Source organism: Suricata suricatta, chromosome 5 (genome assembly GCF_006229205.1).
Source record: "Suricata suricatta isolate VVHF042 chromosome 5, meerkat_22Aug2017_6uvM2_HiC, whole genome shotgun sequence".
Lineage (NCBI taxonomy): Eukaryota > Metazoa > Chordata > Mammalia > Carnivora > Herpestidae > Suricata > Suricata suricatta.
This window is the reverse complement of record NC_043704.1, coordinates 132,339,792-132,355,635: the sequence shown is the minus strand read 5'-3', so window position 1 is coordinate 132,355,635 and position 15,844 is coordinate 132,339,792. Positions and strand designations below refer to the sequence as shown.

At 38.1% G+C, this 15,844-nt stretch overlaps 1 protein-coding gene across 1 annotated transcript in view; it reads left to right on the top strand.

Moving 5' to 3' along the window:
* SATB1 (SATB homeobox 1) overlaps nt 1-15,844 on the top strand; it is a 77,256-nt gene that overhangs the window by 18,826 nt on the left and 42,586 nt on the right. Inside the window, exons 5-6 of the mRNA XM_029938769.1 lie at nt 5,574-5,685; nt 7,976-8,430. Coding sequence (XP_029794629.1) covers nt 5,574-5,685; nt 7,976-8,430 — 567 coding nt within the window. The remainder of the gene's footprint in view (nt 1-5,573; nt 5,686-7,975; nt 8,431-15,844) is intronic.

The following is a 15,844-nucleotide window of genomic DNA, read 5'->3' as shown; positions in this document are numbered from 1 at the left end:
TTTAAAGATGACAGGGCTTTCTCTTTATTCTCCATGAGTATTCGGAGCTTGGAGGGTGTTTTGGAAAACTTTTGGTATAGTGGGGGTTAACTGTTTTCTGACTGGAAGCTGAGCAATCAGAGATAACAGATTTTGCTGTGGTTGGTTGATTTGGCAGAAAAGCATGAACAGTTTTGGTTTAAATGATTGAATAACCTGATTAGCATTGTTTTGGGGTGGGTTTTTTTGTTGTTGTTAAAGGCACAACAAAGCAATTTTAAGGGTAATCAGATGACTGCCTTTCCCCAGTTGCTAAACCTTTTTTTTTTCCCCCCCTCCGGAAGGCCTCACCTCTCCCTAAACCCCTTTCTTGGCTACCAGACTGACCAAGTAGAAAAATAAAACCATCTTCTTTCAGTTTCTAAATGTGTTCTAAATATATACCTACAGCGTATGTTATATTCTAGCAGGGGGTTGAAAGAATATACAATGTTTTGAAAAACGATATGACCTCAACCAATTCCTTATGGGTTGTGTTGTTGTTGATTTTGTTTTTCAAATTTGGAGACCTGCAGTATTTGAGAGCAAAGGTTTAGAGTGTTCTAACGATATCTAAGGCAGGCTTTAGAAAAATTCCACCCTTACCTTTTCACAATTAGAAAGGTTATAAATAATGTATTTGGCTGAAAAGGAAGCTCAGCCTGTGGCAGATGGTATCATTCTAGAGTACTGGGGTTTCTGTGAAGATGGCATTCTTTCAGATCGGAACTTCAGCAGACTCTCAGAAAGAACCGAAGCTCTTCATAGGGAGCAGACATGTGCTTTATGGATCTTAGAAAAGCTTACAACTTGGCTCCTAGGATGAGAATATTGTGTCACACTGGGGTTATGAGACCCACAGCCAATTTCTGCCAACTTTCAAATTGCGTTTCCCAACACTGAAAGCTGTGGTCTGTTCATTGGCTGGTGTACTGTGTAGCATTTGAACTTGAGATTTGAGCTGACCGAGTTTGTTCAGCCTGATCATTTTATTCCCTGACCGTCGATGGTCTACACAGACCGGCCACTGACTAGGAAAACTTGTGATTCAAGTTGTGCCTTTTTCAAAGTGCTTTGGAGAGCTTGTATAAATAGACACCGAGAGAGAGAACTGGAATAACATAACCACCAAGCACTGCGACTTCCGAGACATCTGTGTGGATGTATTTTGAAAAACCTGGGAAGGGATCTCTTGCAAATTAATGAACAAAGTTTCTTTAAACTACAAGTTCTATCATGACAGCTAAAAATGATGCATCTTAAAAGATTCATGGGACAGGCTGCCATTACCTTTGACCTTGAGGAGCAAAAAAATAAACAAATAAATAAAGGACTTTCTGGTAGCCTCCAGTAATGCCTAATTCAGGGATCTTTGATCCTTTGATTAGTCAGCTGATATATGCCCAGCCCTGTGGTGAGTCCAGGCCTTTCCGAGATGCAAGCCCAAGATTTGCAGCAGCCGGAAAAATGCTGGAAAGGCGCCGTGTGCTGGATATACAGCAAGTCAGGAAAGGATGCCTGGACTGTGTCCTGAGGGATGAGCTGCTGTCAGCTAGGGAGGAGAGAGGACACAGGTCGAAAATCCAAGTCAGAGAAGAGGTATATGTCTTCCTGATACCTGCGGCCGGCTACCAGTCAGCTTCACAAAGACCCCGCCAGATTGGGATAGTGAAACAAATGGTGGAAATATTTTTTTCCCCCTTGGGTGTTTTATTATCCCTTGACCCAACTTACAACTGAAAAAATTTAATTAGTGCACTCTGTTTTTCATAAGAAAATTTGACATAAAATACGTTTGAAAATTTTATCTGATACTCTTCTGTTATTTAAAGCATAGTTTTTGGACTGATCTGAAATGTGATCATATAATAAAAGCCAGTGAGGAGGAGGCAGAGAGTTGTCATAGTAATTAACGTAGCTTTAAGTCCATACTTGGTCTGTTCTCAGCTCTGTGCTAATTGCACCATATTCATCTTATTTATTGTCTGTGTAAGTGTGGATAGTATGTGTCTTTGGGTCATTACTTTTCTAGTAACTTGCCTAGTGCTTGGCACCTAGTAGGAGTTGAGTAGATATACGCCGAATGAATGGGAAAGGATGCCTGAATGAATGGATTCTCAAGAAGCCTGTGAAGTGAGCGTTGCCGTGATTCCCATCTAGTAAGGGGGATTATGATAGACTCAGTGGTCAATTAATGTGACCAAGGTCACACTGCCTCTGTGCAACACATTTTGGACTTGAATGCAGATTTTAGCTATTCTCTTTCATTAAATGAATATTTAGTGTGTATTTAGTATATGCTGGACATTGGGGATTGGAAAATAATACGGAGCCTTGGGGCTGCACAAAGTACAACTTAGTATAATCTTTTTAAACTGAAGTCTTTTTTTATATATATGTCGACATATGAATCCCAAGCCTCTTTCCTTCAAAATGTGGATCTTGATCTGCCTACCCACTGCATATCCTCATCCCCTAGGAAAATAGTACCAACCTTGGCTTTGTTATTTGTATTATCCAAATAATTTGTGTTTCATTAGGATTTTCTAAATTTAAGAACCAGTACTATGATTTTTTATCTTCTTTTTTTTTTTTTTGATGTTTACTTATTTTTGAGACAGAGAGAGACAGAGCATGAGGAGGGGAGGGCAGAGAGAGAAGGAGACACAGAATCTGAAGCAGGCTCCAGGCTCTGAGCCGTCAGCACAGAGCCCGATGAAGGGCTCGAACTCACAAACTGTGAGATCATGACCTGAGCCAAAGTTGGAAGCCCAGCTGACAGCCACCCGAGCCCCTGAATATAATCTTTCAAATGCCATGGGCCCCTCAGGATTCTGAAATCTCTTTTTTTTGCCCTTGAAATCCATTGTCTAGTCCAATGCCACAGCTATGTAAGTCTCCCAATAGGGATTTTTACCACAAGGGATTTACCGCAACCTCTCAGTGGCTGCTGGAACAATTTATTTGTACAGATTAGTGCATATTGTTCTAATAAAAATAGAGGTCACCCCCCAGTTACCTGAATTATGGAATATTCCCCAGCCCCCTGAAAGCACAGAAAGAGAATTTTAAAAAGTGGCTTTGACATGTGTCACAACCTGTGGATTAGCCTTTGCATTTATGTCTTGCTTAGGCTAATATTTACATTAATCAGAGTTCCTTAAGCACACACCACTTGACAGAGTAGAAAGGATCCAGAAAGTCACTTAAGGACAGAGCCTACCGAATGGGGTTAAGCAAGGGCAGGAGGAAGCTTTGAGGATCGTGCACATATGGATATTATTTTCCACATATGGATAATAATGAACTACATAGCACTATTACATATGGGCTCTAATTTTATCAAAATATTTCAGATGGACTGTCTTACCACATACCATGTATTCTTCCTTTTGTCCTCCCCCCCCCCCCGCCCCCATATACTTTCCACTGTTGGTCTGCTAAATCACATTAAATTGAAGTAATCTGTTTATGTATCTGTCTTCCTAACAGATGGTAAGCTTCTTATAGGCAGAGGCTGTGTCTTATCTGCCTTTGTATCCCTAGTAGCAAGCTAGGCACGCAGTAGGTGTGCAGCAAAGAGCAAATTTCATGTATAGAACTATTGGCAAACTGAAATAGAATGTCAGAAACCTCGGCAAAGTTGAGATATTCCCATATATTTCTGAAAACCAGGACATAAACTACATCTGAAACGTATATGTACTATTATATTGACATTTAAGAAACTGCCAGAATGTCTAGGAACAAGAGTAATAATTTTTAAAAAATTGGACCAAAGTTGAAGAGCATCAACTGTCATCCATTTGCAGAATCACCATTATCCATCAGCGATCTCAATAGTTTTATTAGTGTCTGACTTTATTGATCCATTATTACAATAGCGTAAGTATGATTGAAGCTGACGGATTGTTAACTGGATCAGGTAATCTTCTGGCTCTGGTTTTGGCAACCTTGCTAAGTATCTTTTTGTACTCCGGAGTGAGGGAGGCTCTTAGTAAAATTGCAAGCTACTGGATTAATGGCAGAGACTCACGAGCACATTAAGAATGTCTTTTTAGAGAAATAAAATGTGAAAATGACTATGAAGTAGAAAGTGTCCCCAAAAAAATATATCGCAGTGCTTCTTAGGATCCGTGTTTCATACAAATAACACAACTCTGGCTTATCCTTCACTGGAAGTTCTTCAAAGATCCCCAAGAGTTAGCTATCACAGGAATGTGTGCATGTTACGAAATTAACACTGATTATGGATGTCCGGAGAATCAGTAGTAACCAAAAGAACTTTAAATTACAAGTAGCTTAAAGAAGATAATGACATAAAAATACTTTTGTCCCCAAACTGGCTTTTCTGGTTGTTCCCTGCCTCCCAAACAATGCTGTCTTATGTAAATTGTTTCACCATAGACCAGTTGAAGTCTGAAATGTAAGTTCTCATGTTTCTACACATAGGAGTAGTGGAAGGATTGATGGTGCAAGTCTAATTATTCCTTAACTGCAGCTGGAAATTAATTGAGCCCCTACTAGGTAATGTGGGCATTAGGGTTAAAAAAAAATGAATTACCATAACCAAAATTTCCTGGGATGAAAACACTTGTTTCTTGGAAATGAGTTAAAAAAACAAAAAAACAAACACCAAAAACTCCAAAATCATGGTCATTTCCTGTCTGTTTTTATTATTATAAACTGTTGACTCCATCTTCAGGGTTTTTGTTAAAAGCAGAATGAAGACAAGTGACAAAGATGGTCATTTTCTTTTTTGTGGGTATCTTTGAGAAATTTAGTAGGTATGGAATGTGTAGATTTTAAAATTTTATGGTTAGCTTGAAATTTAGAATTCAGCTTTGCTGTAGATGAAGCTAGCAATAGATTGCAGAATGTTTCTCTAATGGAGGCACCCTTTATTTTTTCCGTAAATGTGGTCAACTAACCTTTGGAGAGTGTTAGTGTAGTTAACACATCTTCAGTGGAAACCTAAATTATAGGAGTAGAAAGTGCCAGTGGTATTTCCCAAACGTTATGCACACTCAAATCCCTTGGAGATCTTGGTAAACTGCAGGTGCTGGTTGGCCGTGTCTGGGGTGGGGCCCAAGAGTATGCATTTCTCATGGGCTTCGAGGTGATGCTAATATTGCTGGTCCCTGGGCCATACTTTGAGTAGCATAGATGTACAGTCGCTGAACCTCAAGATAGTGTTTACTTACAAATTGCGATCATAAAGTCATCTTCATGCATTTGGATTTATCGAGATCAGTGGAAGTTTGTCAGCCTGAGAATAGATGACATTGATGGAAGTTCAATAAATAGTAGAGTAAAATCTGTTGGTGTGATAGCTTTATACTGGTCTCAGTGGGCCATTGCTTTCTACTCAAATAAGTGTTTGATGGGCTACTTAATGAATTTTAAGAAGTTGAGGCTTTAGGTCAAAGCGTGAAACAAAAATGTATTGGTACTCAGTTGATTTTAAAACAATGCCATTTACACAATTGAAATCATTTTTGTGTTCCATCTTGTGCCGATATGTATTACAAATGTTTCCCCCCCTCTTCATGCAGAGTATGATTTCTTCCATTGTGAACAGCACTTACTATGCAAATGTCTCAGCAGCAAAATGTCAAGAATTTGGAAGGTGGTACAAACATTTCAAGAAGACAAAAGATATGATGGGTAAGCAAAACACAGTGGCAGTGGTGGCTACATACCATTATGTGTCATTTGGGGGTTTATCAAAGTCACATCTACAGCCAGGTCTTGTGATTGCCCAATTAGAGATCAATTTAGAATGTTTCTTTGAGGGTGGGGAGTGGGTATGAGTATAATGAGATAATTAAATTCAATAAATGTTTGTGTTTAAATCAGCCAAACTGACTTGGTTGTCAGACATGCAGGAAATCGAGGCGGGAGGAGGGAAGCTGTCATTTCTTAACATCTCAGTGAAGACCTAACCAGGCCTTGAATAACTAATATTAGCTGTGATTTCTCTCAGAGCTAAATCATGCTTTTATGTGTTTTGTTTTTGTTTGAGAGAAAGTGCCTATTTTTACACCCAATTTTTAAGGAAATTACATTGTATTTATAGTTTCCACAATTGAGATCAAGTGAATTTTATAGCTCTGATCCCCCCCACCCCCGCCGCCCTGTCCAGGCGGGCACTTCGGTGAGGTTTACCGCCCATGCCAGACACATCATGACACCACTTCTCAACTTTTAATTCCAGTGTAGCATCCCATCTTTACGTGCAGCTTCAGGTCAGTCTGTGTTGTGCAGGAAATGCGTTTCAGATCCTCGGCAGCGTGAGATGACACATACGAGTTGTGTGTTGTACCTGAGCGTTTAAATGACGTTTTCTCCCTTTTGAGTTTGCTAATGTTGCCAGAGCAAACCCCGTGATTAAGGTTAATGTTTTAATTTCTATTAGTGTTTTCTTTCACATACTTGTACCTTCCAAATAATGCATTTTAAAATAATATAGGAACAGGATGTTTAATATGCATAGCATTACGCCCTCTTTTTAAATCTGTTTCTCTTTCCTTCCATTGCGTTCGTTTAATAACAACAACAAAAATAATGACTTTTCCTAAAGATCTTAAGAAACAAGAGAACCTGAATTTTGAGTGTGCTTTAGCTTTTAATATTTGAAGCAAAGCCATCCATCTACCAAAACAGATTCTTTGCCTTTTATAGCTTAGAGCTATAATGAAGACAATGCATCATTTTTGGAATAATTGCTTGAATTACTATTCCCTGTGAATGGCCCACTTGGGCTGATATCACTGGTAGAAATGGAAGGTTTCTTTCCCAATTCTTAGTTATATTTTGCATATATCAGTGATTATAGCAATATGATAAGTTCCTCTAAATATAAAGCCTGAATATTTAATAAAAAGAGAAATGATGAAAAGCAAGCCAGAGTCTACACACGGAGGTGCGGTGTGCAGTTTGGAAAAGACTCACCTATTTACATACAACCGTCATGCTCAGCCTTTCCAGTGCAGAGCATCAAGCCAGTCTCTTCCTTGCTACAGCAGAGCATTTGACACACTTACAGCTGACTCTCAGCCAGTCCGCATTAGGGACCCAGCCAAGGGAGAAGCATTCATCCTGGTAGGTGGTAATAAATTGCAAAATCGTGACAGGATCACCATTGTACCAGGATGAGTCCCCGCCCCTTCCTTGAAAGATTGTCGTTAGCATCTGGGGATAGCCATAGCTTCTTCAAGAAACATTTGGGTCTTAGCAAAATGGGGTATACTGGCTTGCTTCATTCTCTGGAGGATATACTTGCCACCTGTGATAGTTAGAATTAAATGAAACAAGCTATATAGGATACTTAACACAGTGGTCAGTACGTACTCAGTCATTATTACTTATTGTTATGCTTGCTTTATTTATAGATTACTTCTTTATAATTCATGGCTGGGTAAAAATTGAACGTAGATAATATTTTTCCTGTCTAAAATTTTGCCTCAAGTAATAACAGTTAATATCTATCATGAGAAACTACCTGGATATTTCTTATTTCTTTAGTGCACATGTTTTCTTAGCTCAACTCTTTATAGTTGCTATTAAGCAAATGGTGTTTTTCTAGAAGCTATTTAAAGAAAAACAAAACCATTCCTTATAAGCCTTCTTGGGGTAAAAAAGTGAGAGTGAATAATAGTTTGACCCCAAAACTAGTCCCATGGAATTTGAAAATAATTGATTTTATGCCTTAAATCTAATCCACATTATAAAATTAGATCTGACATATTGTATTGTCCCCTTTTCAAAGTTGTGGAATTGTGCAGAAAGGCAAAGTAAATCCAGAACCACTGAGTTCCATCTGAACATTTTTCTTTAGTTTAATTGGATTTTCAACGTGCCCTGTGCCTACCATCTCTGTTTAGGAAATGATCAGAAATCCTCATCAGTACCCATGACTGTTGGCTTAACATGACTTTACTTTTGTCTCCTTTAGTGGAAATGGATAGTCTCTCTGAGCTATCCCAGCAAGGTGCCAATCACGTCAACTTTGGCCAGCAGCCGGTCCCAGGGAACACCGCTGAGCAGCCTCCGTCCCCTGCGCAGCTCTCCCACGGCAGCCAGCCCTCTGTCCGGACCCCTCTACCGAACCTGCACCCTGGGCTCGTGTCAACGCCCATCAGTCCTCAATTGGTCAACCAGCAGCTGGTGATGGCTCAGCTGCTGAACCAGCAGTACGCCGTGAATAGACTTTTAGCCCAGCAGTCCTTAAACCAACAATACTTGAACCACCCTCCCCCTGTCAGTAGATCTATGAATAAGCCTTTGGAGCAACAGGTTTCAACCAACACAGAGGTGTCTTCCGAAATCTACCAGTGGGTACGTGATGAACTGAAACGAGCAGGAATCTCCCAGGCAGTATTTGCACGTGTGGCTTTTAACAGAACTCAGGTCAGTTGCGTTCTTTTTGGAATGGTTCTCGCTTTCTCTCTCTTCTTACTTTAGTCCCATCTTTTACTAATGCTTATTTGTTTACTCGGCTCTACGCTTCTGCTTTTTAATTCTTGTTGTGTGGTCATATTGTCTGTTCTTGATGGTGCCTAAGTCTTAGCACTGCTTTCCCTATCATAAACCTCCTCTACCAAGAACTATGTATAGATCGATCTTGACTCAGGGGCCGTGAAAGAATAAATTCAATATCATATTTCAAACCGGCATTACCTATATTTTTATCTCATGAGATCGTAGACTGTTAGTAGTAGCAGATTGAGAAAAGTTTCATGGCTTGGTCAAGGCCATTGGTAGACTCCAGGCTTCTAGCCTGCTGTCTTCCTCCTGTTAATGCCCATGTCAAGCATGAGTATATATATACATGCCCTGTTTAAGTTCCTCTACAACTTTCTGGAAAAAAATAAAAACCCAAAACAAAACACATTGTGAGACTCTATGGCAATTTCTGCCATTTAATTTGATCAGCCATTTAGGGGGGAAATATGTATATATGTGTATATTTATGGCTTATTAACATAAAATGTTTCTTAGCTTTGTCCTCTCCCCTCTACATTATTGTTAGTATTCCTCCAAACTTTATTCTTTAGATCAGAGATGAACAAACCTTTTTGTTATAGTCCAGATAGCAAATGCTTTAGGCTTTGAGGGCCATCAGGACACTGTCTGGGGATGGGTAGCGTGGTGAGCAGCCAGGGACAACAGGTGAATGGATGTGAGTGTGGTGGTGTTTCAGTAAAACTATTTACAAAACAGGCCCCCTGGGAAGTTTGGCCTGCGGGCCTTAGTTTGCCGACTTTTCACCGAGACCTGCATCTACCTCTTGTGTTCACACCTTTGTCCTCCTAGGCAAATGCCTGTGAGGAGGGGATTATCAGCCTGGGGGATGGTTGGAGGGGCCTGGAGAGAGAGTGACGAAGATAGGAGATGGTCTAAGATGAAAAGTCCTAAACCGCTTCTATTAAATTGTAAATGAGAGGGTTTTTTTTTTTCTAAATTTCTTTGTTTGGAAATTAGCATGGTATATATAGTGTGTATTTTTGGCCCAGGCACACTAAAAAAACCAGAAGAACATGTAACTTTGATTAGAAATGAGGCCATTACGTCCTTTCAACTTTGTTGTTTTACCACTCTTCTTTCTTTCGTCAATTTTTTTTGGACTGACTCATACTTTCCTTTCATATTTAAGTTATTTTGTTTATTATGTGATTCGTAAGAATAAGATTCTGGTATAAAAATAATCTAGTATTAATTACTTGTTGGCAGAGTTTCCATACCTAGGAGAATCCCAGCAGTGACTTATTTTTGGCTTGTCTGAACTGGATTGAGAGTGCGGAGGCCTGACAAAGCCTGTAACTCAGTGTTTGTTTTCACTTTCTTTATCTGTTTTATTTTACTTATGCATGTATCTTTTGTCTTTTTTAAAGGGTAGTTGTAGAAGAGAATTTCTAGGGTTAGTATGATTTAACTAGTTTTATTTTTTTACAACTTAAGAATGTTCATTAGTGGCTGGTAAATGTCATGACATTTGTAACAGTTGGGAGGTTATTATTTAAAAAATTAAATGAGGGAATGAATGGAAAGTCAAACTTCTAGTTTTCCTGCTTCTGGCAACATTCTTTATCTTTGGAAATAGCAGTAACTGCTAGTATTTCTCAGTACCGGGCAAAAAACAGGTATCTACATAAATGATCAGTAAAATGTTTGTCAATTTCATTGAAAGCCCACAAAGACAACATTGACATTAACACAAATGAAATGCAGACTTACTAAGAAGTATTTTAAAAATTGAGCAAATTATTTCTTAAAGCACTGACGAAAGTGCTTTAAGAAATAAGGAAATGGAATAAGAACGTATTTTATATGGTAAAGAATGACAAGGTCTTAAAGCACTAAGGAATGTATTTTACACAGTGAAGAATGACGAGAGACTTTAGCTGAGGGATGTGTGAAGTCACTACCCATCTGGATGGTTTTTCTTCTCTCGGGTTATGATGTCACACCGTTACTCTGAAGGGTTGACCGTTTGTCCTGCCTTTGGTTCTCACATTGGCTGATTCCATGGATATCTCTAGGATTTGTTGCTGGAAAGAAGGAGAATTCTATCTCTTTACACCATAGTAATCTCTTTGAAGACATAGTTATCTCTGTGGTTAAAATATCAAAAACAGTGACTTAATTTTTCTCGGGGTGGTGGGGGAATGTAAACAGTGACAGCTTCAGTACCGAGCTCTCTTTAGTAATAATGTCTAATTTAGAAAAAGTACCACAAAAAATTATTTGGAGCCCGGGTGATATAGGGATTTGGTCTTAAACCTTTAGGTTGGTAATTGGCACGCCTCTGTCGAAGTGGGTATTGGCCATATTTGAAGCTGTTTGACTCAAATAAGTAATTTTCTATATATATTTAAGTGTTCACTTTTTGGGAACGAGGTTTTGGACATGCAAGCATGCGTGTGCGTTTGGTGGTCATACTTAAAAACCACACACGCACAGGCACGCACACACACAGCTGCATTTATTTTAATGATTATACATTCATATGAATGCATGTAGTGTGTTTATTTCGAAGTGTATGCATTTCAATAAATGCAGGTGCAGAGTGAGAGTGTATGGTGTGAGTGTGGCGTACGAAAATACACATGCTAATGCATATGTATAGGCAAGGAGCACTGAGAGCTAAATCGCACATCACACATTTGTGTGTACTTACTACAATGTGAAATTCCAACTCCAAGTTTTAAAAAATTAATGTCAAATATGTACATGCAAAGGTAGAGTTATATGATATGGCTGAATAAAGAAATCGACACCCTATAAAGAGTATGTTAAAACATTAACATAATCCATAATTCTCTTATGAGATGAGAGTCTTTTAGTCATTGACAGCTCTGTGCAACATTAAAATCTTGGATTTCATGTTTTAACTCTTCACTGGAGAATTTTCTCATCATCCTAATTGGGTCTCCTAAAACCTCTCTCTTAAGACTTTCGCACATGGCTATTAAAAAAAAAGTTTACCTTTTCTGAAAATTGATGGTGAAATTTATATAATTAGTTGTTCTAAGGACTTTCCCCCTTCTAAATGGATGGGCATATGTGGCTGAAGGTACTAGCTTTTAGCATATGTTATTCATTCACTTATACCCACTTGATGTCTTTTTAGTGGAAACCTATAGCTAAAAATAATTGTTGAAGCTTCTAGATTTATACTTTTCAATTCACTTCCCTGTATTATTGCAAATTTAGGGATTGAGATAGAAGCAAATATAGTCTTTAGTGCCTTTTTAAAGTTTTAAAAAAATAAAACCCAGAATCTAACTCTGATCCCATTCTGTGGCTTTTCCCCCCCTTTTTTCTCTCCTCCCCACCCCATCCCTTTGGCACACTTTATTTTCCAGTAAAATAAAGAATGAAGATGGATTATTCAAAACTGATAACAGTAATGGACCATCATGTAATGTTTTATTGAATTTGAGTTCTGTAAATTATGTGGTGGAGAGAAATTTGCCTGCTTAAGTATAACAGAAATTGCTACTGTGTTCCTATAATTCTTCACAGTGTAATTTAAGGAAAGTCCACTATCCATATCACTATTGAATAAAAGGTAAAAAGGTGCTATTACCCCAAAGTGACAGCTCTCACTTAGCCTCCCCAGCGACAGAGATAAATGCGTCTGCTTATAACTTACTTGGCAGGCGTCCAAGGTAGTAGGTGGAGTTGAAAATAGTCTTTCACCTGGACATATGATTAAAAATTCACAAAACAACAGAGGTAGGTAGTCTTGAAGAATATTCCACGAATTTTCCTTTTAGGGAGAGAGGTTTCATAAAATCCTATTTTCCTTCTGAGGGCTTTGAAGTTCCACGAAGCTGATAAAATCTATTTGAATCAGTGATTATGTTCAAAGAGGAGACAAACGGGAGGCCAGACAGGCCTTTTGTTCAGATTGGCAGTCTCTTTTGCTTATCTGCTGTTTTAAAGAATTCATAATTAGCTTTTGGAAGTCCTGATAATATTTATTGAAGGTTTTTTCTTTCTTTTACAATTACTAATGAATTTTACTTGTAATAACTTGTAAACTCTTTTTGGAATGTGAAAAAGGTTTAGGAATTCATCAGTAAGTTCACTCTTAAAGTGAAAACAATGAGAATTCTCCCTTAACCCCTGTGCAATGACCATGCAGAATCATTTTATGTTTTTATGTATAGAGCACATAGTGCATTATTTGATGATGTGAAGTCCCAGTGGAAGGCAGCTCCTCATTTCTAATAAAAGTAACATTCATGAGTTGCTGGTAACTTCCCACATAACATACAAGTTCTCAGGTTCTTTTCAGAGGCAAGAATGACTGATGGTTTTGTTTGATTTTGTTCAGTAAATTCATTGAGCACCTATGGTGCACGGTACATGTTTTAGTCTGGGTGTTTTAGTATATTCTCTGAGACAGCAGGTAAGGCACATGAAGACCTTGACATATTATTTTCTTACCACGAAGAAAAAATTTTGCCAATAGATCCCTCTGACTCTTCCCCATGGAAGGTTGGTACAAATGACCTTGCTCTAAGTCTGAACTACGGTTTTGACTCCCGGAGATGGGAAACAGGCGCCGTGTACATCTTGAGTCTGTAAGCGCAACTACTCACGAAACCACAGCTTGAACAGGACCAGAACATGCATTCCCATATTCAGATTCTGAAGTCATTTTGCATATAGCATTATTCTCAAGTGACATGAATTTCTTTTTTTTTTTTTTTTTTTTTTTTTTGGTAATTAACACATTCTAATCAAAATATTTTCTAACAATATTTTCAAGCATTTCCACCAGGGGGCACTCCCCTCATTGAAAGCCTGGGCCAAAAAAAAAAAAAAAAATCCAAAGGTTTCTAAAACACCTGACAGTGTCCACACTGGCTCTTTAGAGCTCTTTGAGTGTTCCAGGATTTGAAATGTGGCTTTAGACCTTAACATAGTGCAGGCAGAAAAAACTTGTACTTGCTGCAGGAGAATAATTAAGTGGAAATAAATGCTTTGCCCTGGAAACACTTTATACGCTCAACCAAGAAGTCATGCCAACGTCAAAATATGGGAAGAGGAATTTTAAATTCTCTCCCAAGTGCTCTGTTGTCTTCGACTTTAAGCACCCAGGAATGACTTAGTTTCATGTTAAAAAGACATGATAAAGAATATTAATGTATTTTTTCATGTGTTCACTTTTCTCACTATAGTTGTCTGCTATCTCAGAAAACATTTTCAATAGAGATGATTTAGTATTTTGTTGAGATTTATAAATGTATAATTCCAAATTTCCCAAATACAATAACATCCTAAATACCTATAGGATTTCTTTTGACCTAATCTGTTTCTTTAATTATTGAATAGTCAGTGTAGATGAATGTCTTATATGGTGCCATGTAACTTCATTGAAGGCTTACCTTGATCAAATTAGTGATTGCCACTAAAATTTGCCCATGAGTAGCATATCTTGTTCTTGAGTTTCTATCACTCATTTACAACTTTTTCCTTTTGTGGTCTGAATACACATAATTAATCCGTTTAGTAAATGTTTATCAAACACGCATGTGGTAGGCATTGTGTGGGAGTGACAAAAATGAATATTAGGTTATTATGCTCAAGGAATTGAGAGCACTGTATTTCTCTCTCTTTTTTTTTTTTAATGTTTTTTATTTATTTTTGAGAGACAGAGAGAGAGAGTGTGAGCAGGGGAGGGGCAGAGAGAGGGAGACACAGAATCTGAAGTAGGCTCCAGGCTCTGAGCTGTCAGCACAGAGCCTGATGTGGGGCTCAAACCCACAAACCGTGAGATCATGACCTGAGCCGAAGCCGGATGCCCAACCGACTGAGCCACCCAGGCGCCCCTGTATTTCTCTTTAATGTACCTTTCTATCTCTTGATTTCTGTGTGGTTCATATATATTGCTTTGCCAGGCACATTTTTTTTTTAACACAAAACATATGGTGGGGAAAAGTAGAGAGCAAGGGCTATTTTTTTACACTTATTTTCAAGCATTTATTTTTTGAGACCTGTATTTTTCGGTTTCAGAGTGACACATCAAAAACAGTCAATCTAATTAGTTGGCCTTGTGCAAATTAAATAGCTGGATGATTGACTGCCTGTTTGACTGAATTTTAGTTAAATTGACTGGATGTTTTATTCTTGTATAAACACAGTTGCAGCGTTACTTGTCAGTATTATGAATGAAAGGACATGCACCCTTCATTCTTCAGTCACATTTCTTATGGTAAAACTGCAAGTTCGGGTCCACTTTCTGGGTGTCAGATGCAGAGACCAAGTGAGAGACTAAAATTCAGTCTGGCTCGCCTGTAGCCTCTGAGGCAGATTACAAGAGTCCCAGCCATTGTCATCCTCCTGGTGTTTTGAAATGGTTGGGTTTTTTTTTTTTTTGTACATTTTGGCTACAGTATTGGTGGTAGAATATACTATAATATGGATCATCTCTACTTCTGTATTTATTTATTTATTTATTACTAGACCTCAACCACAGCCTTCTTTTTCCCCTTCCACCTCTTTGCCTGTAGGATGTACTGTATGTAGTCATGCACTTTGTATTAATATATTAGAAATCTACAAATCTGTTTTGTACTTTTTATACTGTTGGATACTTATAATCAAAACTTTTACTAGGATATTGAATAAACTTAGTCTTACTAGAAAATAAAAAAAATAAAATAAAATTTAGTTTTAAGCTCCCTGAGCCTATTGGAGGTTCTCTTTAATAGCAGCCTATTAATCACGGGGAATTAGGAACAACAAAATTAGATTTGCACTTTAGGGAACCATGAAAACACCCAAATGTTATCATCTTTGGGCTCAGTTGTTCGATATGACAATTTGCCTCCCCGTGCCCGAATGTACTCTTTCACCATTTCTGCAGGATGAGTGGAAAGTGAAATTTACAAATTATATGGAGATCTTGACAGCATTTTATTTGGAGCTATACTGTCGTAAACTGATACTGTGGCTAAATGTAGAAGGCAAACGTGTCCTGGTATTTCAGGCATTATTTCATGCACAAGAGAGAAGAGATTAAAGGCTGCTCAGTCCTTATCAAGTGGACAGAAAATGTTTGTAATCCTTCTATTTCATATAATTCCTTAAACAAAAATGTGGAAACCCATTCATTGTTGAAAAGCTTCTTTTAAAAATAATTTTTAAAAATTGGTTGATAATTCATGCTCTAGCATTTGGGGAGAGGGACACCTTAAATTATTTACTAATGGTTTGTAAATGTTTCCTATTACCAATAAAGACTTCTATTCCTTAAGAAATTCCGTAACTACAGAATTTGATCGTACTCTTTTCCTGGGCATGTTGT